Source organism: Cervus elaphus, chromosome 33 (genome assembly GCF_910594005.1).
Source record: "Cervus elaphus chromosome 33, mCerEla1.1, whole genome shotgun sequence".
NCBI lineage: Eukaryota > Metazoa > Chordata > Mammalia > Artiodactyla > Cervidae > Cervus > Cervus elaphus.
Genome location: NC_057847.1, coordinates 30,370,408 through 30,382,708, shown reverse-complemented (window position 1 = coordinate 30,382,708; position 12,301 = coordinate 30,370,408). Strand labels below are relative to the sequence as shown.

The 12,301-nt window shown below is 37.9% G+C and overlaps 1 protein-coding gene across 3 annotated transcripts in view; it reads right to left on the bottom strand.

Moving 5' to 3' along the window:
* Positions 1–827: 827 nt before the first annotated feature.
* ABCB11 (ATP binding cassette subfamily B member 11) overlaps positions 828–12,301 on the bottom strand; it is a 102,574-nt gene continuing 91,100 nt past the window's right edge. For all 3 annotated transcript variants that reach the window (XM_043894851.1, XM_043894849.1, XM_043894852.1), the window contains 5 exons: positions 11,012–11,168; positions 9,674–9,871; positions 6,029–6,235; positions 4,111–4,257; positions 828–3,281 (listed from right to left, as the gene is read on the bottom strand). In XM_043894851.1, coding sequence (XP_043750786.1) covers positions 3,081–3,281; positions 4,111–4,257; positions 6,029–6,235; positions 9,674–9,871; positions 11,012–11,168 — 910 coding nt within the window. In that variant the 3' untranslated portion in view covers positions 828–3,080. The remainder of the gene's footprint in view (positions 3,282–4,110; positions 4,258–6,028; positions 6,236–9,673; positions 9,872–11,011; positions 11,169–12,301) is intronic.

The window sequence follows — 12,301 nt, the reverse complement described above, 5'->3', positions numbered from 1 at the left end:
CCTCACATTTATCTCTTTGCATCTGAGAGTAGGAGCTATACCTGTATTATAGGAAGAAAGAAATTGCCAACTCACTGTCTGGCTGTGTATTCTTCTTCCTTTTTCTACTGCACATTCTATCTTAGTGCTGGTTTATTGAGTTTAGTAGCTGCATCCAGACAGCTACATGCCAGTCACGTGTACCCTGATTACTCATTATAAGCCTTAGGATCCCATACAACTCACTAATGAGCACATTATAATGCTGGCCAGTGCTAATTAGATGATAATCATGTGCATTGCTTTATTTACAGTCTATCCATTTAAATTAATTGGGTATTTCACTGAACACAGTGTGAAAGAAATTGGAATTGGATTTCAGTTAATTTCACCTGCCATCTCTTATAGGCAGGTGAGATTGTTCACTTGACCTGGAAATTTACAGCAATACAAATGGACATAATGCTTATTTTGTAATAGTACACACGTATATGTAAATTTATCTCAAAATGTGTTTGGAAAGAGGAGCCAAATTTGCAATTTTTTATCTCCACTAATATCCTTATTGATCTGATTGCAGAGAAATTCTACATGCATAAGACATATTAATAAATCCAACTCATTAGTCGGAAATATAATGTGGGATCCTAAAACAGACTGATGAGAATATTCTGATATTTTCTTCAGATAGGAAACTTATCTTTAATGCGTTAAAAAATATGTGGTGAACTATACCTAATTATGATCCTATATATTTTCCTCTTTAAGGACATAACATCAAAATATTACTGGATTTACATTTTTAAATGAGCGTATGATTGCCAAAAATTGTATGCATGACTGCATCATTAAATTCAAAATGTCTTTTTATTGAAATAATTTCCCAAGAGCACAGGTAGAATAGACCTAGAGTAACAACATGAAAAAGTGTTTCTAGACAAAAAGTTGGAGGCCAACTCTTCTATTTTTTTCTCAAATAGTAACATTTCTGGTTTATAGGCACCTGCTTCCATACAATTTTGAAACTCATAAACGGCAGAATTTCTTTAGGCATCTCTCATTCTTGAGAATAGTTTGCTGGGAATAAAATTCCAGAACAGAAATAATTTTTCCCTCAGAATTCTCAAGACAAATCTTTAGGTCTTCTGACTTTCAGTGTCCCAGTCAAGAGGTCCTATGTCATTATGCTTCTTTATTATATGTTCCCCTTCTCTCGGAAGCTTTTAGTATCTTCTCCTTTGCCTCAGTCTTCCAAAATTGCATAATGGTGTGCCCAGGTAAGATCTTTGTTTATTTATTATATTTGACACTTTGTGAACCCTTTCAAATTGAAAATTCATATCCTTCATCTATAGGACATATTCTGGGACTACTTAATCATGTTTCCCCGAAGCTTTCTCTGAACTTTCTTTCCAGAGCTGCTGTTAGCTAATTATTGCATCTCCTGGATTGTTCCTCTAAGTCTTTTTCTACTTCTCAGGTCTTTTTGTCCTACCCTCAGAGAAATTTTCCCAACTTTATCTTCCAGTCCTTGTATTTTTTTCTTCCATAAAATTTTATTAACTGGGGTTATGGAAAGAGTTTGAACACAGCAGAACCCATCCTGAAAACATTAGAAATTACAGAAAGACTTAAGATAGTGTCAGTCACAACAGATTAAGCAAGTCTTTCCATCACCTGAGAAACAATAATGTAAAATTGTAGAAACCAAATCTTCATGAGTGGTACAGGATACATGGCAAAAATGAAGACACTGGCAATCCCTGACATTGTAAAATAAACTTGCAACTTTATTTACTTCTGTATTTTTGAAGTTGTAATTCAAGTGTTTTCCCAAATCATTTCAAACAATCTCCAGTCAAGCTCTTCCCTCTCATCAATAACTTTCAAGTATCTTATTTCAAAAATAGTTTAATCATCCATTCTATTCCAGGAAACTGGCAGCCTCCCACCACATAGCTTATGTTCTTCCTCTGAAACAAAAACTTAAAACAAATGGATGTTGGTCTTTTTTCTTCAGTGTTACAGGATAAGCACGTGCTTCCTACAAAGCTTAATTCCTTCTTGAAGGCATCTTTATTCTGCAACTTACTTATCACTGCCATTTGTCACAAGTAGAATGCTGCCCTCTACCCTCTCCCTTTCTGACTTCAGAACGATCAGTTCTTCTGTTCTAACTAGTTAACCTGTTAAACCACCTGCGTGGTTATTCACCAGGAAACACTGGACCAGAGACATAAATAATATACCATGATATGATAGCTCAGGCTTAATTTGTAGGCAGAATTTCATTTGTTGGCCATGGGAAGAAAACACTTACACAAGATAAAATCCACTATTTTCACTTCATGCTGGGATTTGGAGAAAGAAAGGACAGCAAGCAATGTGAACGGGGTGAAGAGGAGTACAAGACCCAGGATGGAGCCCCCCGCTCCAGCCGTACGGCAGAATCTAGTCCAGTAAATGAGGACTTCACCACCCCCGCACTACACCTTGAATCTACAAATCAACATTCCTGACTGGTAACCCCTTTTTAATACCTGTCTTTTTCTGCCCCTTTCAGTCTGAGAGTGCCCAAAGTATAAGTCCTGCTTTCTCTCCTCATCCTTAGAGATGGATGGATCTGCTTTCACATGCAAGAAAACTTAAATAAAAAAACAGCCAGTCTTCAGTCCTTCTGTTCTTATCCATATGACCTTGGTCCAGCTCAGTAGATATTTGTCAAATGACTAGTCTAGACCAGGCTCTGTGAACCCCAAGTGTTCAAAATGCAAAGGATGGTTCTCTACCCCTGGGGAATTCCAAGTCTTATTTCCTCCACATCACGATGTCTCGCTAATTCCCATGGAGTAACTGGGACTGGTGAAAGCACTGGATGATGGCTGCTTGACATTGGATTCTTATTGCCAATGACCCTGGTTTCTTTCATTTTCTATGTACAGACATTTAAAACTAAATTATTGTTGAAGGTAAACTAGCTCAGGTCCAATGTATATCTGTAAAAGTAAAATATCATCATTTTTGCTTAAAGAAAAAAAAAAACAGTCCATGGCACTCCTGTAACTGGTGTACCGTCTGTGCGTAGAATCTCACAAGTGAGGTCAGCTGATGGGGGCTCCTGTGGTAACAAGTTTGTAATAGGCCCCTTTCTGAGCCATCAGTTCTTCGTGGGTCCCCTTTTCAACCACTACCCCCTGTGACATGACAGCAATGATATCTGAGTTCCGGATGGTGGACAGACGATGGGCAATGACAATGCAGGTTCGACCTTCTCTGGCTTTGTCCAGGGCGACTTGCACCGTCTACAAAGAGAAGATGGAAAGTTGGTACAAAGACATATATTTGTTCCCTGGTCCACTATTGCCTGAGTTCTGCTTCATATCACCTGAGTAACATCACTATATTCAGGGCTTGATATGAGAGAGAGGTTTAAAGAAATACTTGCTGAATGCAACGCATCAATGACTTAAATTGCAGTCCACAGGCTGAAAAATTTCACTGAACCTATAATGAACCAAACTACGAGACCATGAAGTAATTTTACGTTACTCAATGGGCTAGTTTACTATTAATGAAATGAAACCAGGGAAACGATGTAAGGTAGCAGGTAGGTGGTCATTCCCTACCATTCTTCACTGAGGACAATTTAGCTGTCTCCAAAATGGAATCCTAATTTTTAAGGAGTTAATTATAAATGGTAAATTTCATAATTGTGTTTTGCCCAATTGCATTTACTTTTATGCAAAATGCACGTCAGAAACCACCTCTTACTTTGTTTTGTATGCTTCCCATCTGCTCTGCCACAGAACTTTAGAACTGTAAAATATGAAATGCCTAACAGATGGCCAGGATTATTTTATTTTACTTAAGATAGCTAATCATTTGCCCTTGAAAAAAATGTCACCTAACCTAAACAATTTTAAAAACAATTCTTATTTTAAAGTTAAATTTTTTTTATTTGAAGCAATTTTAAATCCTTTTTCTAAACTAATGTCTTTTGGTTCCTCAAAGGAGTAGCCATTTCTACTGTTAATGAATCAGAAAATTAACAACACTACCATTTTATAAAGACAAATATTACAGCAAGAGACTCATTTACAATGGTCTAAGCCTTAGAAAATCAATACCTACCTTTTCACTTTCTGTGTCTAAGGCAGAAGTAGCTTCATCTAGTAGCAAGATTTTCGGATCCCGTACGATGGCCCGAGCAATAGCAATACGTTGTTTCTCTCCTCGAGAGAGTTGAGACCCCTGGGACCCAACATTAGTTTCATATTTCTGGAAAACATATGGTAAATTTAAGAATCAGAAGCATGCTCCTGTGCTTTATGGAGCCCCCATCAATGACTCCTCAGGATTTAAACAATCTGTTGTTTTGTGAAATTGTGAATCATTTCTATAAAGGACTTCAACTCCATCTAGGATCTAAAAAAAATATGACATTTGTGACCTTTCATGCTGGAAAACGAGGGGACTTTGTATCCTTTTCTCTGTATTCGTTTTTTAATCTCTTTCTCCTTGTGTATGAGATCCTCCCTGATGTAAGATTCCCTGATTTCCAATCTCCTGTCTGGAATATCTTTCCAAGACAGAATGGTCCTAGGATGTCAGGACCTTTGGGAGATCTTCTCATCCATTCCCTTGTTGAGGTGGCATTGTTCTGGAATGCAAGCCTTGCTTTGAATTTCACTCTTGCTGTATACTAGCTCTGTGATGATGAACAAATTACTTTAAATTTCTGTGAGCTGCAAACTCACCTGAAAATGCAGATATTGATAACTAGTTCACATATTTGTAATTTTTATGAAATTATGGAAGAGAATCCCTTGCTGAATGCTTGTGTAAAAAAAGTTACATTCACAGAGTATTTACTGTGCATCAGGTATGTTACTAACTACTCTAGCCAGATTATCATTTAATGTTCACAGAAATAATTTTTTCCCTATCACCTATTTTTCAGTTTCTTTTCTGAAAATTTTTCAGTTTCCATGTTTTCATTTTCTTTGTGATTGAACACCAAGAAAGACCATTGTTGGATGGAAAAATTTAGGGTCAATGTTACACTGCATTCAGACTTGGCTCTGGGAAAGTGAGGCTTACTCCAAACCAAGTGCAACTTACTCTACATGTATAGTAGTTGCTGCCAAGTAATGGAATGACAATGACAGTAATAACAGAAGCAGCTTTCTTTGTGTGGCTGTTTTGTATACTCTTTCATTCTAAGTTATCTTTTACCTTTTTGTAGAATGACTGAGTCTCAGAAAGGAAAAGCAGTTATCCCAAAGTTACAGAAATAACTTTACACTAGAAAGTGACATCACTTGGATTCAAATCAACGTCTGCTCCAAATCTCAGGATTTTTTTTTTTTTTTTCATTATGCTAAGCTGATACTCAGGGCTTCTCTAGTGGTTCAGACTGTAAAGAATCTGCCTGCAATGCAGGAGATCTGGGTTTGATCCCTGGGTGAGAAAGATCCCCTGGAGAAGGGAACAGCCACCCACTCCAGTATTCTTGCCTGAAGAATCCCATGAACAGAGCCTGGAAGTCTACAGTCCATGGAGTCGCAAAGAGCTGGACACAGCCAAGTGACTAAGCACACACACGCAAGCTGCTGCTCAATGTGGTATTACTTTTTGTACAACAAGTTCTATAACATACCTTGCATTGGATAATATAATACTGTTCAAAACTAAAGACTAGGGACTTTCCTGGCAATTCAGTGGTTAAGACTTCACTTTCCAATACAGGGATTGTGGGTTCGGTCAAGGTCAAACAACCAGAACACAAACAAACAGAGGCAATATTGTAACAAATTCAATGAAGACTTTAAAAATGGTCCACATCAAAAAAAATTTTATAACGCTCTAAAGATTATGTTGATGAAGGTCATTTATTTTGCATAAAAGGCTGAGACAATCCCAGGGCACTGGGGAATAAGTTGTGTTGCCTTTGACCTTCTCCTTGAGCCACAGTCATAATGACTTTCTGGTCATTCTACCTCTATCCCTCCCTGTCTCCCACCAGGAATGACTCTGACTGGGTACCTACCTCTGGGAGGGACATGACAAAGTCATGCAGCTGAGCCTGCTTCGCAGCTTCTATAACCTTTTCCATGGGGATTTCTTTGGTGTTGTCTCCATACTTGATGTTGTCCGTTATGCTACAGGCAAACAACACTGGTTCCTGGGAAACGATTCCAATGTTTGAGCGGAGGAACTGGACGTTTACATTTTTGCTGTCATGCCCATCTATCATCTGCCAACAGAGGTGACAACCAGGGCACTGAATTTTAGAATTCCAGCAGTGAGGAAAGTTCATATCCTAGAGTTAGTGTTATGCAAGATGCGTGCTTTGCTCAAGAGACAACAAACTCAGGATTCTTGGAAAGAAATTATGTTGCCTTTGACATCTGGAGGTGGTGTCTGCCAGAAGTGGTGTCAAAGTTGTGATCAGACATGGTTTTGTTTGTTTGCTTCCCAAACTCTAGCTCTGCAGGTGGTATTAAACAAGAAAGGCACTCAAGACAGTATCTAGTTTAAAAAACAAAAACTTCCCTTATCTTCTGGTGTAGCACATCCTCTCCAAGTACACGTAATTGCTCAATTTTGAGACTCCATGGGTTATGAAATGGGGTTTTCTATGTAAAGCTACTGGACAATATAAGAATCAACCCCGTTGATTTCAATGACACCAACCTCTGAATGACTGAAGATAATGAATCCCAGTAAGAAAGGAGTACATTTATTCACTTGGGCAACCAACAGACATGTACAGAATAACCTGCCACAGAGGCATCATGCTAGGCAGTCTTTAGTATGCTATAGAAAAAAAAACTCTATTTTCTAGGAACTTATGATCTATTTTTATGATTGAATAGCATCATGGACTCAATGGACATGAACTGGGGCAGACTCCAGGAGATAATGAGGGGCAGGGAGGCCTGGTACGCTGCAGTTCATGTGGTTGCAAAGAGTAGGACACAACCTAGTGACTGAACATCAATGACAACAACACTATTTATTTAGGCAGTTGAGTACAGGAATTCAAACATCTACCATTTGAGCCCTTTCACTTAAGAGACCTAGAACAGTAAAAGGACAGTATGTCTAACATACTACTATAAAGCATTTAGCCCCATGATTTCAGAAAAAGATTACATTAAGTGGTATGAATATACTATATTTTAGATAATTTTTTGGCAGCATAAAACACAAACACTACTAGAAAAAGTATATGGCATTCCTCAACAATTAACCCTTGCTCCTCTTCCTTTATACATTTTCCATAGTACTTATACACTGCAAAGCACTAATAATTAAGTACTGGAACTGTTTGCTAATTGTTGTCTATGTGCGAGTATTGTAAGCTCCCAGAAGACAGAAGACATGCTTCATGCTCCTTAGAATTCCCCACAGGAACTAATCTGGGCACATCATAGGTACCCAATTAAATGCTAAAAACATTGAATGCCTGCATTTGTTAGCTTCCTTAAAAGCAAAGAGGATTTTTTAAAATTGCATTAAAGGTGGTATTTTTCTAACTGAAAAATGTCTGTAATAACATTTTACAATGATAATATAAATTGTGTCTATAAAATGCAAGGAAACATTTTTCTCTTGGGCAATGCTTTCTACCTGTGACCAGAACATTCACTGAGTACATTCAGAGAAATATGCTTAATATACATGTTAATGTTAAAGAAGTTGAACATGAAGGATTCGAATTCCTGCATGTCATGTAGTTCACAGTCTACCCAGGTGATGGTCATGAAAGATCTGACATTTGGTTAAATTGGATCCTCTCCTTTGCAGAGATCAGACCCCCAGTGCCATGTACTTTCTAGAGTCATCAACCACCAAATAATTTCAAACAAATAAAATCCCTATACCTAAAATTAATAAGAGAAGTGATTATAATCTTCAGATAATCAACTCTTACTCCTTATTTTCATAATTTCCTGGATTTTCCCATTATCGGTTTGCTTGTTTCCCTGTTTTGCTTTATGCAAAGGAAACTTTAGTTACCTCTTTCAAATTTCCCTCAGCATTTCTCCTCATCATGTTATCTATCCTCATTGCAAAGACAATTACATTATTCAGGGATATCAAAGAGTCTTTTTTCAAAATATGTGGATTAAATCAGACCTACAGCTCTGAATCATTTCTTAGAAAACTACTTACAGATGCACTCCAACAAAATAAGAGGGGAAGCTAAAGAAAGAGGAAAATACATGAACTAGGAAATAATGGGTCTAATCCAAAAGATACTGTGGGAAACTCATAGATTGACAATTGTTTAACATATATAGGATGTAATTAGTCCGGGCTGTGGCAGAAAGAAAGGAAAGAACCAGGTTCCTCAGAGTAAGTGTCAGTATAGAACATGGGAAGAACCTAAAGATTTTATAAAGGCAGAGAATACAAGAAAAAAAGAAAGTCTTTCAGAAAAGCAAGAAAGGAAACTGTGATGCTAATGTACCTCACTACTTAACTATGTGATGAACAATATTTCCATAGCCATAATAAAAGTTAATAGATTTTCAACTTTTAGAATCAGCCTAGAGGAAAAGCATGAAAGACAGTAAATAGTATAAATAAAAAGAGAGCATTTTATATTCTTGATAAAATAAAAGTGTAGCTATTAGGGATTGAGTGGCAAAAAAAGGGGGCGGGGAGGAAGAAGTAAAAATAGAGGTAGAATTGCTAATCTCATCTTAGAAAATGAGAATTCAAGAGATGTTATCTACAGGTGATGGAAAAGCAACAGAACTGTATTAATTAAATTTACAAAAACAGGAGCTTTTAAAAGTAATATAACCATATTGGGAGGAGGTGGGTCAAAGGAGGGGAAAGGAGGAGGGTAAGCTTAATTTCCATCTCTTGCGAATAAATCAACAGAGGGTCTAAATTTGTTAAATCATGAAATAGCAACACGTGCATATTATTTAGGGACACTGAGGTAATTGTTGGGAGATCTAAAAACATCAAGTGATTAAAAATAGTTGCCTTTGAGCAGAAAAAGGGGGGTGGGGTGGAAATGGTGGAATAAAGGTTGATTTTGTTTTGTTTTGCTGTGTTTTTACAAATATTTCTTATTTTACTTTGTACTCCTCTGCATATATTACTTGGAAAGATAGAAAGGAAAAAGAAAAGAAGAGAAAGAAATTTTGTGGAAATTAAGCAAAAAAGCAAGCCACCAATTTTTCAAATATCTTTACCAAAGATTTAAGGCACATGACTACCAATTTGAGACCCTTATAATATTTAGACTTTAGCTTATTGAACCAGGATTGTCTCAGATTTTTAATATTAAATTCCCTTTCTAACTCATTTATCATTTTGTTTCTCATCACCCCCACTTTTTCTGTTCCCAGTCATTAGTTTCCTGATTAGTCTGCACTTTCTGCCCCATTTACAGGTAAGTGAATGCTTCTATTAAGTGCACTCATCTCCAGCTTTGCAGTTTTCTTTGCCTATCTGGTCAGGAGACCATCTGGAACTGGGAAGAATGAATCTAACATTAGAAATTGTGAGGTAGAATCAGGTCAAGCAGCAAATGACTAGAACTGGAGAATACTGCCCAAGGCAAGCGCTTCAGAATAAGTCTGGTAAGGCACAACTTTGAAGACCCCCTTTTAGAAGTTAGAGAATCTCTGCAGAAAGCTAAATTCTCAAATGCATTTGCATTGCTTACCACCTTCCCTTGGTCAGGATCATAGAAACGTTCCAACAGCTGAATGCTGGTGCTTTTACCACATCCACTGCTCCCAACAAATGCCAGGGTTTTCCCTGGACCAACAGACACTGAAAGACCATTCAGAACTTGCACATCGGGTCGGGAAGGATATGTAAATTTACAGTCAACAAAGTCAATCTGTCCCCGGAAGTTGTCCTGTGGATGGAAAGATCAGAATTATATATTCTCCTACTAGAATCTAGACTGTTGACAATGCACCTAAGTCTGAGTTTTAAATCCTTGCTTAAAGATACCTTCAACACCAAGCTGCCAAAATGCAAAGTATAAGGACAGCAACTTAATGAAAAGCATTCTATTCCCTACTTTAACAGATGTAGAATACAGGGAGGGTGGGGCTTTGAATTTAAGGATATTTGATCAGGAGATCAAATATTCCCCGCTCTAACCTAAAGGGATTTCCTTGTCAGTCTTTGACGTTCTGCATGGAAGAGAAGAGAAGAGATGATTACATCACAGACGCCAGTAACTATGCAAACTCCTACAGTTCTGTTCCCCTGAAAATTTAAAATAATAATTTAACACTTGAAATGACCTCCACAGAAAGTTACCTGAACCCTGAATTGCAAAGGTGAAAACCTCCAGTTGTTCTATCTGACATGTGAACTCTAGAAATGGATAGACATTTAATAAACCTCACAGAGACTTGCCTTTTACTGAGCTGAAGGAGAAATTGGACATTTGACCAATTTTAAGATTTCTGAATTTAGTTAACTTTACTGGGGTTTAGGTTGTTTTGCTCTCTTGAACATACTGGGATATTAAAAATCAAGCAAGGAAGATCTAAAAAGACACCTGTAGGGACTATCAATTAGAAAAATTGATATTTCATTAAGATCAAATTGATTTTCTCAGTGTCCACATGAAGGCATGTGGAACCCAGATAAACATGAAATAAGTCAGTATTACCGGACAGGAGAAACTGGTTTTTCTACATTCCATAGCAGAACAGCAATAAAATCAAGGTGATTGCACAAGTCTCAAAGACTTATAGCCTCATTCATTCTGGAACTAAGTGTGTTTTATAGTAACTGTGTATTATAAAACAAGTATTCACTAGATAGAATTGCCTTATTCAAATGCCAGCTTTATGAATAATTTTGATGCTAACATACTTCATTCCTTTACATTGATAAATCTACTATCTGCTCATTCTAAGTGCATATGAATGCACCCATATACTGCAGAATTTCGAAGCTAAGTGGTCTTAAATAACCAGCCCCAATGGCTGTTCAGGAGACACACACTGCACTCCTTACCCCCACCTCCAGTACTTACCCATCTTTCACCTGCACTGCTGTAGACCTTGATTGCGGGTCGTCGGTCCAGCAGTTGGAAAAAGCGAGCAGCTGAGATTTTAGCTTTGGCATAACTTGGTGTGTAAGAGGAGGCTCTCCCAAGAGCTGTCGCACTCAGGACAACTGAAGAGATCACCCTGCAATCAGACAGACACCCAGCTAGGAAGGGCGCACTGTGGTTGGTGTGGTGGCCTAAGAGGCCAGAGTTTGGGGGGGCCTAGTCTTGGAAAGGACTGGGCAGCCTTGAACAGGTCTCTTTAGACTTATCTGGGAATGGGAAGTTGGGGAGATGAACGCTGTTTAAGTTGTGTTCTAACAAGAAAGGGTGAGGTGAGGATGGCACAAGGGGGGTTCAAACCTTCAAACCCAGCTTCAAGTAGAGCAGCCTTTTAAAAAAATTGTTCGAGAAAAAGAGTTCTTGGGGAAATAAAGAGAGTAGTTGAAAGACCACCAGATTGCCTTGGACTTTTTTATTGGGGCCGGTGAAAAAGTTCATTGGAACTTCTTCAAAGCTGTTATGGAAAAACCCAAATGAACTTTTTGGTCAATCCAATACAATGTGAACATTCTATGAATCTATGATCAGTGTGTGAAAGACATGATTGGCAATATAAGCATCAATTCTGTACCAAGCAGGCATGTAATTCATGCTTCAGACTGCATGAGAAAGATGTGATCACCTGAATCCTTCTACTCATCCCAGCTTATGGAAATTGTGTGTGCTTGTGCTGAGCTGCTTAGTCGCTCAGTTGTGCCCGATTCTTTGTGTGTTTTACTGCTGAGTTTATAAGCAGAAATGGTTTTAGGGCAGACCTGCAAACCCAAACATCTCCAGGATCCCAGTCTAAAGCTTAAAGCAATGACAAGCACCTGGAATAAAACAGGAAGTGATGGAAGGTCATCTTTCAGTTTCTAAAGAGAAGCCAGAAATTGGGAGTTTTATATAGTCTCTGATTTTTACATGTTGGCAAATAATTCTTCAAAAATCTTATCTGAACTAAATAAGTCAACAGTTTGTGATTTCCAATTTGGGGTTAGTAGCTCTAAATATGCAAAAATTTAGAAAAGAGACTTTCTGGCTGGTAGGGGGTGTCGTGGGGCAGAAGAAAAATTTTCCTTTATTTCTAGGAGAAGATAGAAGGCAAGAAGACAGAACTGGTTCATGACTTGAGAACAGACTTTTACTAGGGCTGATTTTCCTAATGTCCTCCAGGGTTTTCTCAGACCATCTCCCCCTCATCTTTTCAAGGTGCTCTACCCCATCACACCA